General features: G+C 34.1%; 2 protein-coding genes across 2 annotated transcripts; both read right to left on the bottom strand.

Annotated features, from left to right (window-relative positions):
* Nucleotides 1-177: 177 nt before the first annotated feature.
* Nucleotides 178-6,895, bottom strand: LOC107406070 (phragmoplastin DRP1E). The gene is made up of 15 exons (XM_048475077.2): nucleotides 6,409-6,895; nucleotides 5,874-5,937; nucleotides 5,664-5,771; nucleotides 5,057-5,158; nucleotides 4,744-4,794; nucleotides 4,590-4,651; nucleotides 3,284-3,374; nucleotides 3,138-3,202; nucleotides 2,585-2,779; nucleotides 2,385-2,504; nucleotides 2,237-2,307; nucleotides 1,382-1,607; nucleotides 1,210-1,260; nucleotides 716-1,114; nucleotides 178-581 (listed from the first exon to the last, which is right to left on the bottom strand). The coding sequence occupies exons 1-15, from the start codon at nucleotides 6,547-6,549 to the stop codon at nucleotides 453-455; spliced, it is 1,875 nt and encodes a 624-aa protein (XP_048331034.1). The 5' UTR covers nucleotides 6,550-6,895; the 3' UTR covers nucleotides 178-452.
* A 1,719-nt stretch (nucleotides 6,896-8,614) lies between these two features.
* LOC107421706 (NAD-dependent malic enzyme 62 kDa isoform, mitochondrial) lies at nucleotides 8,615-17,490 on the bottom strand. Its single transcript, XM_016030998.4, has 19 exons — nucleotides 17,167-17,490; nucleotides 16,672-16,768; nucleotides 15,843-15,961; nucleotides 15,494-15,661; nucleotides 15,001-15,129; nucleotides 13,999-14,059; nucleotides 13,775-13,878; nucleotides 13,532-13,615; nucleotides 13,257-13,363; nucleotides 13,075-13,186; nucleotides 12,385-12,498; nucleotides 12,114-12,179; nucleotides 11,266-11,338; nucleotides 11,075-11,161; nucleotides 10,820-10,874; nucleotides 10,647-10,718; nucleotides 10,245-10,307; nucleotides 10,023-10,137; nucleotides 8,615-8,885 (listed from the first exon to the last, which is right to left on the bottom strand). The coding sequence occupies exons 1-19, from the start codon at nucleotides 17,359-17,361 to the stop codon at nucleotides 8,811-8,813; spliced, it is 1,896 nt and encodes a 631-aa protein (XP_015886484.3). The 5' UTR covers nucleotides 17,362-17,490; the 3' UTR covers nucleotides 8,615-8,810.
* Nucleotides 17,491-17,952: the final 462 nt, after the last annotated feature.

Below are 17,952 nucleotides of genomic sequence, written 5' to 3'. Positions count from 1 at the left end.
TTATTTTATGACACAATACTTTATGTTAATTGATTAGATGTTGGATACTCTTAAACCTATTTTTTGAAGACCGTTTGTCGGTCCGTAGTTGATGCAAATCAATGATTTTTGCCACTAAAAAGAAGCAAAACAGAAATATCTCCAGCATTGACATAGGATTATAGAAAAGGGGGAAAATTAATAATCAATGTCTAATATATTACATACTTAGAAGCCAAACAAGTTCTACAGATTTACATAATACTCGTACAAAAGAAAAAAAGGGTAAAAAAGAAAATAATCAGACAAAAACAATAATAGAGCATCCCATCCCTAAGCATGAGAGACTGCTTAACAATGAAATATAATAAAGGATCATGAAAACAAAATATAATCAAAAGAATATCACGTCTCCCAACAAGTCAAACCATCAAGGGACTCGATCATCCGTGATCATCTCTATACTGATCAATCTAGCGGGCCCATGACACAGAGTCAATCTCATCCCTTGCTGCCTTGTAAAGTTCAAGCCTTTTTGCACACTGCTGCCTCCTCTCCATCAGTGCTGGGTCTTCATCTAACAACTGTGAAAACTGCTTAGCCTGAAACAAATGCCAAACGCATTAAATTACAGTTCAGGAAATAGAAAAGAAAAAAGGGAGCTTTTCACAGAGACAAATGAGCCTTCATATAAATAAAAGCGAAAATGAGATAGAGAGAGAGAGAGAGTGAGTACCTCTTTCTTCCCTATTTGTGTGTAGAAGTGATTTAGCAAGGACTGTTTGGCTTCCCTAACCTGACAATACACCACAGCTTTAGGAATTGTGTTCCTCAGTGTTTCAGACACCATTCCCACATATGAGGATACATTTGATCCTATCCTTCGAAAGTGTCCTTCTGAGTAACGATCTGCTGCATTTGATGCAGCTGGGCCTCCTGGCCCTCCTGGCCCTCCGGGTCCTCCTGCTTTTTCCACTTCTTGCGGAAGCTTACGAAAGAAATCCACAGTCAAATATGAAGATTCCATGTCAACCAATCTTACAACTGTCTTCCTACTATCTTCACGGAACCTTTCCAAGGCCTCATTAGCAGCGGCAGCTATTTCAGCTTGCAGAGTTGGAAACCGCTTCAACTCCTATTGAGTGACAAACATTTAAGCAAACTCACTTTCTTCTGACAGCACATTTGTTAAACTACATACCAACCAATTAAAATTCCTTCAATTCTCACCTGAGTCTCTCCAATGGACTTCCTCACAAGTTCTTTCAAGACAAAGTGAACCTACATTAAATTGTCTAGGTCAGTTAAAAAAATGATAGAAGCTTCCAAATATATCTCACTTAGATTGAATATACATTTCTTTATGAAATTTACAGCAAGTATGGAAAAAATGACAACTTACAGCATCCACAGAAGCTTCAGCTGGGCCTCTAAAGTAATTAAGTGATCCCTCAATGAGGCGTCTGTAACCTTGCTCTGGGGCAATAAGATGTGGCTGATAACCATCCGCCTCAGAAACCACTTTCCTTACGTTCTGCAAAGAAAGATGACGATCAAATGGAAGCTTTCTCAAAGCAGCAGGTAGCTGGTTGTCAAAGACGCCATAAATCCGATCACCACCAGGCCGCCTATGATTAAAAAGGGGGGCCAAAAAAATATATGGCGAGAAAATTTTATTAGAAAATTATATTAGCTATCAGGGATGCAGCTGAAGTGACAAATGGTAATAACATAAACAACCAAAATAATAAACGCAAAGAAATGGAAGTATTGTCTAAGTAAGACTATGTACAAGACAATTTGGAAATTACAGAACCAACTTAGCAAGGGCTGGCAAAGCATGGATGCAGGCATTAGTGTGGTGATAAAAGCCACCCAAACTATTCCAAATACTTTCATGAGATAGAAAAATACTAAAATTAACAACATCATGATTTTCAATTAATTGTCAAACCTCAATTTCCTTAAGTAACCTGCCATCAAATACTGTTCCAACCAAACCAGCAGAATAATTATGACACAAGTAGATCAAGTGTGATAATTGACTGATATGTGCATGGCAGTTGGCATTATCTTAAGTGGTAAAATACATAGAGTTGCACACAGAAGCAAATCAACAATAAATCTTCTATACCTGCTGCTACCAATAAGTATGTTATCTTGGAAAATTAAAAAGTCCAGAGGGATTGACTTATGAAAAAGTAAGATCCCAAAAACAATGATAAGCTCAAGTTGAAAAGGATGATAAACGTTTTACCCTCCATCCAAGTGCTCCTTGAAAATCCGGTCAAATGCACGACAAAGTTCCAAGATAGTGTATAATTGAGCCTAAAAGAAACATATTAGTTAATAACAAAAGATAAATCTTATTTGTGAAAGAGTCATTAAATAATTTAACCACTCACCCCAGCATCAACGGCAATAGGCCTACCAAGATGGTCCATTTCAGATTCAAGTTCATCAATGCTTTTGTTGATCAAAGATGTGATACTTGGAATCCTAGCCCTAATAACGGACTCCAAGTGCTACAATGAAGATAAACCATCAAAGTTATTTCAGGAAAAGAGAAGTTCCAGATTCCAATGAAAGCTTTAAAGAAAAAAACCTTGGAAAGAAGTTTTGCAAGATACTCTGAACCCATTTTACTAGCCAAGTGTCCATAGTCGGGACTCGTTGCAAAGTACTCACGCTCCTTGCGTCTTGCAACAATCATGTCAACATTTTTATTAATATCAGCTTGTGAACGGTTCACAATTCCAACCCATGGCTGTTGCAGCCTATAGGATCTTCCTTCAAGAACCTTATAGGGTAAAAGCAGAGTAAGAAGCATACATTTTATTTTTTATATACAATTTAATAAAACGAAATTGACATGGAGTTTTAAATAACAAGATGGAAACTGTAAAATTAGCATTTCCAGAAATCTAAAAAAAGAAACAGAACAGCAAGTTATGTGTGGAAAATGCATCAGTTCGAATGCAAAATACAGAAACCATAATCCAATTTATTGGGTATTTCAAATGCAATAAAACATAACAACTCTAGGGAGCCTGCTTACTAGAAATGGAATTTATAATGGTACTGAGTAGTAAAATGCAATAAATTTGCACATTCAGAGTAGAGAGAGAGAGAGAGAGGGAGAGAGGTAGAGGTCTTACATCCAATGCATTTGTTCCTTTGTCCATCAAATCAAGCTTTGTCAACACTCCAAACGTCCGTTCACCTGTGAAAGTTTTAAACAAGGTTTTGAAGAAGTGACAAGACATAAGTCTGTAAAACCAAATTACAAATGACAAAGGCATACCTGAAGGATCCACTTCCCTGGCAAGTTTGATTGCATCAGATGTTGCTATATCTTGGTTGGCCGGAGAAATTGCCAATATGATGCAATTAGGCTACAAAAGCACATAATCATCACTTAGAACATATACAATCTCATGGTTGCTTACACCCTATTGGTTTTCATTAACAATTATGTTTTTAATGGTTTGTTGGAAGTACCCAAAAAACAAAAAAATTGCACGGACATCTAATGATGATTCCTTTTTAATGTTGAAAGAAATGGGATATACTAGAGAATTCAAAATTCATTTGTTCTGTTGTGAAAGAATAAGTGCATGGCTTCTTTATGGGCATCAACTTCTAAGGAATTTAAAGATACATCCAATTAGCGACAACTCAATTTTTGGAAAGATGCATTGCCTTAGCATCTTTAATTAATAGGGGATTTCTCACCATCTTGAGATGTTGTAATCTCTTTTATTTTAACAAAGTTTAGTTTCTAACTAGAAGAGAAAATTGATGTAAAAAAGAAGGCGCAACAGCCAAAATCTGATGGGTATGCATAAAGGTTGCCAATCCAGCACACTAGAGAATGACAGAAAAAATTACACCTGCATCAAAAGAAAAAATAGAGAATATGTGGGGGGACATGCTTATGCGGGATACTAATGCCTAATGCACTTAAAGAGTTTATTCGTAATGTCTATTACAGGAAAATGACGAGAATATCAAAATTTTACATAAAATTTTATCTGAGGAATTGACTTCTTGTCACTCAAGATCTAGCCAGCCTATTTTTTGCTCCCAAGTCTACCCATAAAAGTTAGTCAGCATTAGAAAATTAGGTGTCTTATTCTTATACAAAAAAGTTAATATTGTACAGGTCCACCAGTGAAATAAGTAATAAATATGGAAGAGTTAGAAGGACCAATAATGAGCAGCATTAATTGCATAAAGAGGCTAAATGAGAAGACTATTGATAAACATGAAGTTAAAGCAAGAGAAAGCCAAACAAGTAACAAGTAAAGCTTTAACTACTTATTCTAGCAAATATATCCTACATACATATAATTGCTTAAAATTGATATAGTTACAAATATAACTCATTATATTCCATTCAAGTTTATCCCTTTGAGATCAAATGTTACGGGAACATAAAGCAATAAGAGGCCCCAGTTCCCAAATCTTCAATGAATGTTTATACATATGCATGTGCATGGGTTTATGTCTCTTATACGTATGCCCATGCATGTCCAAGAAGATAAATTATCAAGATTAAAGCTATTATAATTTATAATTCTGAAAATGAAATGATAATTCTCAATTACCTTCTCAACATAAGACCGGACCATGGCTTCAATATCTTGAACAATACTCTCAGGCTGCCCCTCTGATTAGAATAACAGCCTTAGTGAATGACTAAATAAGCAGTCAAATATGTGCCATATAACATCATAATGAGTGATAAAATATCCAACGTACCAATGGCAACTTTTGTCAAACCAGGTAAATCGACGAGAGTTAGGTTGACAACTGCCAAGTGAAGGAGAAAAAGAAATTTGCATAAGGAAGACGGGAATTACAGTAATTAGCAAAATAATAACAATAATAATAACATATTTTAATCTGCCATGGGACTCTTCACAATTTAAAAAAAGTGTTATAATAATGTTGCAGAATCTAGAAAAATTCTAAGATGCTTGGATGATAGGACTTCCCTGCTTTTATTTTAGAAATAAGAAACAAGTAGACATATTTTCTAGAGATAAATAAATTAACTGAAGGAATAACAAACCATGAGGAGAGTAGATGCTAAGATGGATTGGAACAGGAGAGATCTGTTTAGTTTTCCCAGTCATTCTATCAGTTTCATCCTGAATTTCCTTACGAACCATGGCTGCAGAAAAAACTCAGACAACATAAGTTAGTTTTGAAATTAACTTATCTCATTTGCAACGTTGCAAAACAACAACATAATAAGAAGACACCCAACTGTCTCTAACAAATGCTACACACCTAGAACGTCAAGGACAGGTACGTATGCTATTTATGACCATATGACCATATATGACGAAAGAAAAACGATAATGCTTGCCACACAAAAAAAAAAAAATTGAGAACATAAAAAGAGCAATCTAATAAAGACAATTGACTCTAAGGTTCTTAATCAAGTAATGAACCTTGCCATACGACTTCTGTCAAACTGCTTATTGGTGTACCCTTGGGTGCGACCAGTATCCCCCATCACAAATATAAAAAAGAAGAAGCTACATGGTGTCTAAACTTGTTAACTAAATATCCAATGTTTTCTCTTTCATATATTCTAAACCCAAATTGAACAGCTATATATAATACACACATTATGATTGTACAAAGGAAACACTGAGGTTCACATTACATACCAAAATCAGTGAATCTCCTCTTAGGGAGGTGAAGGAACTCAGCATACTCATTAACTCCTCCCTCAGTCTTGTGAAGCTGCAAGACAAGAGGCCGCCTCGTCACAATCCCTGCATTAATCCAAAAAAGCAACTCCATCAAATTTTAGAAGAAATAAAACACTTCAAATTCAATATCAATAATAACAATAACGATAAAAAAAGCTTGTTAACCTGATCCTCGGGGAAGAAAGTCACGCCCAACTATACTCTCCAACACTGAAGACTTCCCCGAACTCTGTTATCAATTCCAGCAAACATCCAAAAGTAAAAGAAATCAGATTCATATTTGAAAAATTCACATTTCGTCTTTACTGAAAAAGCAAGCTTTTTTTTAAGCTTTCACAAACTCATATTTCCGAACTTGTGGAAAATTCAAATCTTTATCTCTCTCTCTCGCTCTCTCTCGCTCTCTCTCTCTCTATAGAAACATTGTTTATATCCCCCTCAATAAGCTTTCAGCTCTTACAATATACTCATCATACATAAATTCAATCTCTACCCAAAATCCCACCTCTCTAAAAAACCCCATTACGATCTCTTCAAAGAACCCCAATTTTCCCTCTCTAAAACTCCGCCCCTACCTCTCCAAGCCTTAAACTTTTCCCATCCACACAATTCAACCTCCCCATCTCAAAAACCCAAAACACAAATCCAAAATCCAAAAATCTAAAAAGCTAAAGAATGGATGAAAGTTCTAGAAGAAGACCTGGCCACCGACAACGGCAACAGAAGGTAGAGCTTCCCAAAGAGAAGAAAAAGCATTATCGCCACCTCCATAGTCACCGAGAGCCGTACAAGCCCTCTGGATCCGATTCACCAATCCGATCAAGCTCTCCATGGTCGTCATCTTCCCTCAAATATCCCCAGAAAATAAATTTTTTTATTTTATTTCCTTCTTTCCTTCTCTCTTTGCTAATAAGTAATAAAACTCTCAAAATAGAAACCCTAGAAATCGGCTTTTCAAAGAGAAAAGGAAGAAGAAAAATCAGAAAGAAAAGCCCAAGCAGCAGAAGAAGGAAGAAGAAGAGAAAGCAGCAAAAGCTTGGACTTGAAATGGACGCCAAACTAAGCAAAAACTGAGGGGCAGAAATGAAATTAATCACAAAGTTAGGTTCTTAGTTTTTACTGGTTTTCGGACACAAAAGGGAATTAAAAGATATATTGCGCCTGATGCGCACCGTTGGGAGTACTTTCCTGGGGTCAACTGGGACGACGCGTTTTGAAATTTTGAAATTTGAAATTTTTTTTTTTCCACTTTGTTTGCGTTTTAGTGGGTCCCCCTTCGGACCGTAAAACATCTTTCCTTTCTAGATCCGTCCGTTGTTGAGTTTGGTTTGGCGGCTGTTGGCTGGCTTTATGGGCTTTGTTTTTTTTTCTTTTGTTTTTTTATTCTACCGGTTGATATACTATCCGACCCGATGAAATCCTTCACATTTCTCTCAAGCCCCTCAAACACCATTTTAGATTTTTTAAATTTTAATGGTTTATTTTTTCGTTATTATCAACTCTCTTTTTTTTTTTTTATTCTTTTATTGAAACGTTAATTATTTAACTTTACAACTGTAAATTGATTCATAATAATAAATCAAATTATATTTCATGTTTTTTTTTATTACTAAAATAGAACCTTTATTCAAATGATATTTCATTAAATTTAACTTATGTTGTATTTTTTGACTAATAAATACACTACTGATGAAATGTATTTGTCAGAATTTTAGAGCTTTGAAAATAATTATTCATCATCAATAAAACCAACAAAACAATTATTCTTTGAAATGCAATTAAATTTTCCAATATTTTTTTTTTTCATATATGATTCTTAAATTCAAAACTATACTATGTTTAGGTTTATTTCTAAGATAAGTTTTGTTTGGTACAAATTTTTCAAAAGAGATAATTAAAAAAATAATCGCAATGCTATCCTAGTTTATAATAGTTTTTAAAGTCATTATATATTAAATTTATAAATAATAAAATCTGTTAAAAGATGAAAAGGATAATCATGTTAGAAAAAATAGTCATACTGCACTTTTCTAATTTGCATTTTGGAAAGGAGTTTGAAAAAAAAGTAATATTTAGTTAAGTAATCAGTTTTTTATTCCAAGAAAAAGAAAGATGAAGAATTTTCAAGTCGCGAACTTTTTTGTCAAATTAAAAGTCACGAACTAGACATACCCTTTAGTTATCTACAAAGTAATTTTGTCAAATATTTTTCTCTTAAAATACCAAAAAAAAAAAAAAAAAAGGAATTCCAATGTTTTTTGGTGAAGAAAAAAGTCCAATATTTGTTGTCTATCATTATTTATTATAACAAACTATTACATGCGTGTGACTTGCACGAAACCATTAGACTATGACTTCCATGGAAGTACTTCCAGGCTTTGACATGGTTTTTCTTCTTCTACTCAAAATATTTGTTGTCCTGTTGCCATGAATATTAAAGCCCCAAAAAGAAGGGGAAAAGAGAGAGAGAGAGAGAGAGAGTATCCAAATTGTCATTGGCCAAACAAATTTCAATAGGCAAACTCCAAAAATGGTAAGGACAAATGAGCAACAAGATATTGGCTTAAAGAGGGTCGGTTGGAATAATAAAAGCACCAAATCCCCATAAAATACGACACGGGTTAAAAGTTATTACATGGTCCACAGAATACTTGTCAAACAACCAAAAAACAAAAAAGAAGGAACAAAAATGAAGTTCCTAATTCTAGCTGAGCTGTTAACATCTTTGGTAATAATAATTGCTTAATAAGCAAGGTAACCAAGACCAATTCAAGAATTCAGATCAAATTATGTAACTATTAAGATATGGTCTTGGAGAGATTTTCAAAACAATTTCAAAGGATTGTCAATTTTGTATCGCACACACTCTGTAAAAGAAAACATTTTAAAGCAACAAAGAAAACAAGTTCCACGATAAATTGTGTAGAATTTGATGATTAACCACTAATAGAGTGATTGTTTTACTTTCTAGGATAGAATTTTTAAATCTAGCTCACATATTGTTGAATATAATATGCATGATTATGAGTAACATGCCAAAACAAATTAGTTAACCAAACGAACTGATACGTACAACAATGATTTGTTTACAGGTATGGGGAATCAATCCTTCTTATAAACCACTGTGGGGTAATCGGGACTCCACATATTGTTCTTCACATACTCTCTAATTTCTTCCTGCAAACAAAAAATTTAATTTCGTTAGGCAAAACTATCAAAAACTCATCATGGATAGAAATTAGAGACGAGCAATCCATAGATGGTAGGGAGAGTAGGTAGGGAGAAAAATAAATACTTCTTGCAAACAATACTAATACTGTTCAAGCTATTGTTTTAAATAATTGATATACTGTTCGACCCATGGAATTATACAAGTGAATCATTTGTGCAATGGTTATGCATCTTGATAACATGGAAATTGACTCGTATCTTCAGAGTTTCTTTCCTCTCATGAACATATCCTTAAATAAAGTTCAAATATCAGATGAACAAAATGCTGGGAATGTTCATATACCCATCTTTCCATAAGAAAGCCAACTAGTCCTCAGCCAAAAAGCTTGAGGTTCTTTACTAGCAGTATCATACTTGCAACAAGCCAACCTATCTTTTGAGGGCATTGTGATGCTAATAACACTAACAGTATGTGGTATCTGGCCGCGGTTGGTAATTAAGAATTGGATGGGTGGAGCTTCTGGGGAAGTAAGCTAAACCATGCAAATATTGTGTAAGTAACCAGGCAATACGTGATGAAAATTGGAAAGAATAAAAATCAAAAAATCAAAAAATCAAAAAATCAAAAAATCAAAAAATCAAAAAATCAAAAAATCAAAAAATCAAAAAAAAAAAAAATCAAAAACAAAAACAAAGACCTAGGCAATATGTGAGTGATTCCAAACAGGGATAGATATCCAGTTATCAGTTTACCAGATGAAGATATTTCAATAAAAAAATTTCTTTGGCAGATGTATGTGAATGCTGGTATCCTGATGACATTTTATTTTATAACCATCAAATTAAATCTCCCTTTGCACCGAGAAAAGGGGCCAGAATCACTGTCATGATTGCAATTTAAAGTTGCAGATTAAATTAGGTGCTGCTTTTTTCATATTTAATAATTATCATATTCATTTTCCACATGCTGCAGACAATAAGCAATCCATTTATTAGTGAATTCTAACACGCCTGATTCTTTCATCTACATGCATCACAAGCATAGACATACTTGGACTGCTTAAAAATAAAAAAATAAAAAATCAAGTATTACATAATCCTAGGAAGAATAAATTAAAACTGGATTTCTCATAAATATCAGACCTGACTAAGTTTCTGGAGTTCTCGAGCATCCATTCCACGGTAACCTTCGGCTAGACCCTCTTCTATAGCTTCCTTTATCACAGCTGCAGCCACTTCCTTTGTTATATCTCGTATACTGCATTTTGAATTTCGTTTACTTATATGCCAATACCTTGACCATATATCTGTTCAAACTTATAGGAAAAGAGAATATAGGAAGAACAAAGGCCTCTCAAAAAGTACCTTGATATAGAAGGGTATATAATCCCCTTGAGAACCTCCTCTTCTGTCATATATGCAGCTAGGCTGTAGATTGCAATTGAATGTGAGAGTATCTAAAGCATATTGTTCAAATTAGGATAGCATCCTAAAAGTATTAGAACTTACAAATCCAAAATTTGTCCATAGTGTAACAGAAGTACCAACATAAAATTCTCTTTCATTTTCTACAGTGACCTCTCTATTTCCTTATTCGCTCTATTCACAAGACAATTGTCATAAATTTCTGCAATTGTTAATTATAATGGCTCATAATTTCTATTGTTCTTTTGAGGATAATGTCTTGATTGTTTAGGTTGTGAAATTATTTCTAAACTCTAGTCTTCAAATGTTCATAAAGTAGAAGTAAGGAAATATGAGAAGTACCACTCTGCTGCAGCCTGTAGCATATCATCAGAAATGATCCTAGAGCCAGACAGAAGGGTACCAAGCCCAATTCTGTGTGGACAGATACAAACACGTATTATAAGATAATCAAACTAAAGTGGTCCATCCTAGACTTATTTTCCTTTTAAAAAGAATAAGTGGTTAACACTTACCCTGGAAAAAGGTACATGTTGTTTCCCTGGTTGCAGTGGCCAATATGACCATTACCTGTTATGGAAAGTAGTTATGATTTAATGAGAAAATTTTGGCAGACATTTAATTATCAAATTAAAATGCAGTGGAACGATAGAATCGTAAAGAGGAATGGGATGTCAATCTGATATTCTTTTAAACTTTCTAACAGTCTCCACTGCAATAAGAAATAAAATATACAAAAGCTAGTGAACAAAACTCATTCTAATACATACCAAGATTTACATCCTTGAATGGACTTCCACTTGCAAATATAATATTGTCACCCACAATGGAGAATGCTTCTTCAGGGGTACATTCAGCTAATCAAAATTATTGAAACAAAAGAAAGTAGGTCAGTCTTCCGAGATTAAAAAACTTCATTACCATACCATGCCACCAATCCCCCTTTTAAATAAGAACATACCATTTTTCGTAGGATTTGACATTGCAAAGATGGCAGGTCTAGTCGAAGTTGAACCTTTAAGAGCCTCTAATACCTAAATAGTTCAGGTGTGAAGTCAATTTGGAAGTATGGACAGGCTAGTAAAAATATTGAAAATCGTAGAAAATAATATTGAGCTAATATGACAAGCTTGGACAACAGTTAGGTTTAAAACATAATACTTAGTTTATCACATTCAAATGAGAAAGACACAAGGCAGATAACAATAATTAAATTAGAAATAAACTACTAAAATTCTTTCTCTGCTGACTTAAAAGAAATAGACATTATGCCTCACACTTCTGGATTAGGGTAAGCTCGCTAGCATCTCACAATTGGAATGAGAATATTGCTGCAAAATACCCCGATTCGTTTCCACTGATTTAAATGAAAAACTATAAAGGCCATATTGCAGAACCAAATGACATAGGAACACCCAAAATAAGCTCCAAGAATTCAAATAAGCTTATTCCAGGAAAAATAAAAACAATGAAAACAAACTTCTCACCCAAGACTTAAATACACCAAGCAGAGATGAACTTACTTATACCTAAAACTATGACACAAAGCTCACAATATACTCTAACCAGGTGACATATCATAATTAAACCATATTAGATGGCATATTAGGTTCTTAAGCTTGCTTATTCTTAAGCTTCCAGTATTATGCACTAGATTCATTTGGAATGCATTTCTCTCACATTCCCATAATGACATTGTATAATACTTTCAGATCATGGAAACAAAATGTCAAATTACTCCAAGAATAAATAAGCAATTCAACAAACTTTTAAAACCATTAGAAGAACAAGAGCATCCCTTCTTCGTACCTCTTTAGAGAACAATCCCCCAACTGCAGATAATCCAAGAAGCACATCAGGCTTCACTTGCTGCACCTGTTTAGGGAAGTAAGCAATGTAATCAATATCATGTTAGTACATTAGTGTCTGTGGATAAGATATTATGACCCATTGTGACTTAAGTACTCTTCAGATTTACATGGTTAACAATATATGTGTAACTAGTATATTAAATATGAAACAGAAAATAACATTTAAATCTACTAATTTATAAACAACTGAATATGAAAAAGTCACGAACCACTTCCACAAGACTTGCACCTTCCCTTAACCCTTGCCGATGAATTTCTTTGATCTTCCTAGCGAATGGAAGGGCATCTGGATCAATATTTTGACGTTCATCTGTGATCAGACCCTGGGCATGCATAAAAACGACAACTACTGTTATCTTTTTTGGCATTGGTAAGCGCATTCAAAAGGCAATGATGGAGACATACCAAATGAAAGGCCAGCACCAAAACTTCTAGTTGATCAGGTTACAAAGTAAAAGTACAAGGAAAGAACCCCTTGTTTTAAAAAAGTTTTGCACATAAACCATGAAATTTTAAATGCAAAAGGTATCACACGTCTACTTGTGGGTACTAGGTAATGAGGAAAAAATTATTTCCCACAGTTTGACCATACGTTGAGAGAAAATGGAGCATCTGTGAAGACAGTTTCTTTTAATAGAATAATGAAAAACTGAAAGGTAATTACAATACCACAACTTCTTTTGCTCTGATAACTGCACTTCGCAAAAAACATTCAGAATAATTTATAAATAATGCATAAATAAAATCATCATTAAGACTATAAAGAAGCATGGTTCAAAAATTAGGTTCTAAAATGTCAATAAATGAATGTTGCCCCATTCTATCAGAAACAATAGGTCAAGTTGGAGACCATATTTGGCAGTTTTCAAGGAATTGATATACTTCCACCGACTACTCACATTGGCATCAACTACCCAGAATTGACTCCCTGCACTCTTAAAAGCAGTTTCATTATTTCCTAACATTCTTGCCATTGTTTTTCTTGCAGTGTTAAGGACTCCAATTCCTGCACTGCAGCATTACAAAGATTTAGTAAAGAAGCTTTGATTGTTGATTTTCAATAAGAAGTAGAAAAACTAACCTTCCAGCACCAGCAACAACAATCTTTTGTTTCGGAAAGTCAATCATTGGCCTTCCTTGTGCCCTCACAGCTCCTAAAAGTCCAGCAATAGCTACTCCTGCTGTTCCCTATAAGAAGAAATCACTTCAATATTGCTAGAAGCTCAACTATATCTATAAATCAAACCTAAGACAATTTCAAATGCTTAGTCTATATCCCATTTCTGAGTTCTTTATGGAGTTTAGATGGTGAGATGCTATGACATGTCTTCTGTGCTAAAGTAATCAGTTGGTTACCTGAACATCATCATTAAACATTCTGTAGGTATTTCTGTATCGTTGTAACAACTTAAATGCCCATTTGCTTTGAAAATCTTCAAACTGTTGAGACAAAAATGTTAGTATTTCTCAGAAAGATTAAAGAGGGGGGGGGGGGGGGGGGGGGGGGGTGTTGGTGGGGGAAAGAAAAAGACATAAGAGGACCATTAATTAATCATAGATGCTAATGACTATGTAAACATGTAGTACACCTTACATTACCTGCACAATCACATGGGGCCAACGAGTAAAAACTGCCTCCATGAATTCGTCGATGACAGCCAGATACTCATCACCATCAAGACGGTGTTCTTGCAATCCCAAGTCTAATAATAAAAGACAAAATGGTTTTCTTTTGAATAGAGGCAAACAATGTCTATAGTATCATTATCAAACCAGCAACAAATTTACATATCTTAACCATGACCGTAAGAGGAAATACTTACATAAGGGATCTTTGAGCAGCTTCTCATTGTTGGTTCCAACATCAATCATAACAGGAAGTACCTATTTTAAATGGAAGAGAAGTGATAAGAACAAAAAGTTTTTAGAGAAAATTTCAACCAGTGAAAGTCAGGATACTAAAAGTAAAAAGATCCAAGGGTAAATCATGGTTAATATAGCAAATGATATGAACAAACAACAATGATGAAACGTCCAAAACGTAACATAAATAGTTGAACCTTTTCAGTGTAGGCTAGAGATAGTGTTTTCGCATCATAGTTAAAAGTTAAAGCTACAGGGAAGTGGGGGAGGCGGGTGGGACTTCATCAACTGTAAAATAGGATTGCTGTGCTTTTTTTGGTCATTTCAAGTAAAATGAATCCTGAAAGTTGATTTATATTGAAAAGAAATGCAATCAAAATCATTTTCAGATAATAACAAAAAATAAAATAAAATAAAGCAGTAAGACTATGTGCAATCAAGAATTAGCATTAGAAATTTTCACTTATTCCCATTTATAATTATAGTCTATCAAAATGGTGTTTTCAAGTGTTCAATAGGATTAATGGGCTTTTTTGGTCATTTCAAGTAAAATGAATCCTGAAAGTTGACTTGCATTAAAAAGAAATGCAACCAAAATCATTTTCAGATAATAATAAAAAATAAAATAAATTAAAATAAAAAAGTAGTAAGACTATGCATAATCAAGTAATCAGTATTAGAAATTTTCACTTATTCCCATTTATAATCAAGTAATTAGTATTCATTTATAATCTATCAAAATGGTGTTTCCTTTAAGAAACAGAAAAACTTAACATGTCTGAATTTCACAAAAGATTATGTAGAAAACATATAAAATACTCTTATTTGCAAATTTCAAAATGCCATTAACAACGATAGTGAAAAAGATCATACACATTTGTTGTATAGTTGAGTAAATATGTCAGAATAAGCACAGGATAAATATTTAACCAGAAGAGCATGGTAGCAAGGAAATAAAATACCCTTTGAGGATTTATCCCTGCAGCAGCAACATACAAATCAAGCTTCCCAATTGCAATTCCAATTCCATGAACTCCAAGGTCTCCAAGACCCAATATTCTGCTTCCATCAGTAACAACAATCATATCAACCTGCAAAATAAACATTTATACTCAATAAAATTGTTCATATGGTTAAACTGCAATCTTTTCTGAAAAGTGAACACTGAAATCTTGAATAAATTAACTATTTATACACAAGCCAAAGCAGAGTTCAAAACTTCTGCACACACAGTTATTGACATCAAAGAAACCCAATATGAAAGGTTTTGTATCTTAAATTTTCAGAACATACAATTAAGTTAAGTAAGTATTCGTTTAACTTCTAGTTTGTGGAAAGCTAAATACGTATGGTTTGTTACAGAAACAAAGGCCATATTGGTTGTGTCCAAGTTGATGTCGGGAGGCGATTTAATTATGGAATTAGTTAGTTGTGGCATTGAGAAGTATTAACAACCTGGTCAGCTGGCCAATTATAAACCATAGACATCATTTCTCCACGATCTTCTGCACTGAAGTACATTCCTCTTGGCCTTCTAAATAAACCACTATAATTTTGGCAAACAAGACCTACAGTTGGAGTGTACACTATAGGTGCATATTCCTCGATGTTGGCGATCAAAACCTGTCCAATTCAGTGATGAATTTAGGGATTAGAGATGATATGTTAGACATAAGAACCATAAGATTTAGATTCATATTCCAAATTACTTAGTTACTAAATTAAAATAATAGTTATCAATTTCCAGAGGATTATATATCAAAATGGAAGTAGATGAAACGTAAGTAAAGAAGCCTTTAATTACTTTATAGTACATGGTCTCATTTCTGTCATGCAGCCGGTTAAGTATCCGCCATTTTGCCAGTGCATTTGTATCAGATGGTCCATCTCTAGCATGAACTTCAAGCCTCTTCAGATCAGCCACTGCCATTTACAAGTTACAATAATGATATTGCTGGAACACCATAGTATAAGTCATCTTAAAAAAGTAGAACATCTGATTTCAAGTCCCTGACAAACTAGGAAAACAGAAAAGAAAATAAGCACCTCAGTTCCTACCACCGAATATTCTTATGCAAAAGAGGCCTCAAATACTAACTTGCAAGGTAGACTATTTAAAGCTGAAAATTTATATATATATATATATATATATATACATACCAAAGGCATTTCTCTAACAAATGCAAACACTCAGCTAGACAAGAACTTCCATTTTTAAACAACACAGAATGAACATTGGTGTTTTTACTTTACCAATTTCAAAAATTAAAACAATTAGATCCTCTACTTATTAGGATAGGAGCAACACTAGGCAATGATCTTAATCAGCTTAATAATACACAATTTCAGAGCTCATTCTTGCGGAAATCAACGCCCAACAAATTAAGTTTATATAGCAAAGATTGACCACTAATTGGTTTCAGAGCTCATTCTAAAAGATTGGCCACCAGAATTTATTAGAATTTAGAAACATCGCAAAAAACCTATAACTACTGTCCCATATTCATGTTCATTGAACTGAAACCGGTCAAGACTCGATCCATTGCTAAAGGTTCTCAAACTCCAAGTTCCAATAAACAAGTACACGCAACAAATTACCCTGTATTAATGCACAAAAAACACCAAGGACTTACTGAAACGTTCAATTTGCTGCTCGGAAGACATAACATTTGGAGGCAGAAGTCCCCTGAGATCAAGACGATCTCTTTCAGTCATCGAGAAAGCCGTTCCCTGCATCAACAATCCAATCAAAACAAATAAATCACCATTAGCAACTCCATTATCGAGCAAAGAAGGAACTTCAATTTCAGTACAGAAACTTCAAACAAAGCGAACAATCAACCAGAAACTAGAACAACTTTAAAAAAAAAAAAAATTAACAATTACAGAAATGAATTAGATTTACTCGAACAACAATATCGACATCATTATGGAGCCCCCAGCCCCCCCCCCCCCCCCCCCCCCCAAAAAAAAAAAAAAAAGAAACTAAGAACAAATAATACGTTGTAAGAGACTCCAATTTCGAAGAAAAACAAAGATATTAAAAAAAAAAAAAGGATTGGAAAATAGACAGAAAAATGGGAATTAAATGAGTGAGAGAATTGAAAAGGGATTTAGTAGGTAGTTACTTTATTGAACCAAGGATCATGGAGGATGTCGAGGCTGCGTTTGTGGACGATGGTAGGTCGGTGACCTTCCGTGGTGGTGAAGGATCTTCTCACTCCCACTCCCGTTGACTGCCATACCACTGGATTACTACTCACCCTCCTCTGCTTCACCCGTCTGATCAGAGACCAAGCCGAAGCTCTGATCTGATAGTACATTCTTTATTTATTCGCCGTCGTTTTGTTCCTTTTCTTGGTGTCGTTTTTGGGTTTGCCTTTTTTCTTTTCTTTTTTTCAGTCTCTTCCCGGCACGCGGCAGCCAACTGGTAGTAGCAGACGAATGGATGAATGAAAAGAAGAAGAAGAATTCAGTTGAGTAGTGAGTAAAGACCGCCTTGTCCTTTTCCAAGTTTTGACTGTGAAGTCAACCTTCTCATTTTGTGGATGGCATTACCCGTAAATCTCACAATAATTTCTGGGTTTTACCGGGAATTTAACCCTTTTTATCCCAACTGTTCTATTGCTGTCTGAACCGCCACCAATTCAATTCGGGAAATTTATCAAGGACCACTCTCAACTTCTTTTTAATAATTAAAATAAGCATGAGATAATTAAAGTTTTAAATTAATTTAAGGATAATTAATTAATTTAAGAATATTTTAAATTTTTTTTAACAAATCATGTAATTTATAAACTATCTCAAATCTTTCTTATTTTATGTGATTTGAATATATATTTTCATAAACAATCTGATTCGAATCGTATTCTCATAAATACAAATAAAAATGCTCAACTACTAAAACTATCTAC

This window comes from Ziziphus jujuba, chromosome 5, assembly GCF_031755915.1.
Source record: "Ziziphus jujuba cultivar Dongzao chromosome 5, ASM3175591v1".
Taxonomy (NCBI): Eukaryota; Viridiplantae; Streptophyta; class Magnoliopsida; order Rosales; family Rhamnaceae; genus Ziziphus; species Ziziphus jujuba.
The sequence above is the reverse complement of the archived record's forward strand: the minus strand, read 5'-3'. Positions and strand labels throughout refer to the sequence as shown.

Coding starts and splice junctions, on each gene's coding strand:
- LOC107421706 (XM_016030998.4), bottom strand. CDS start 17,361: ATGTACTATCAGATCAGAGCTTCGGCTTGGTCTCTGATCAGACGGGTG. Junction 13,187..13,256: donor GTTGTTGCTGGTGCTGGAAG/GTTAGTTTTTCT, acceptor GTAATGCTGCAG/TGCAGGAATTGGAGTCCTTA. Junction 12,180..12,384: donor GTGCAAGTCTTGTGGAAGTG/GTTCGTGACTTT, acceptor TTCCCTAAACAG/GTGCAGCAAGTGAAGCCTGA.
- LOC107406070 (XM_048475077.2), bottom strand. CDS start 6,549: ATGACGACCATGGAGAGCTTGATCGGATTGGTGAATCGGATCCAGAGG. Junction 2,505..2,584: donor TTGCAAAACTTCTTTCCAAG/GTTTTTTTCTTT, acceptor TCTTCATTGTAG/CACTTGGAGTCCGTTATTAG. Junction 582..715: donor CACAAATAGGGAAGAAAGAG/GTACTCACTCTC, acceptor CATTTGTTTCAG/GCTAAGCAGTTTTCACAGTT.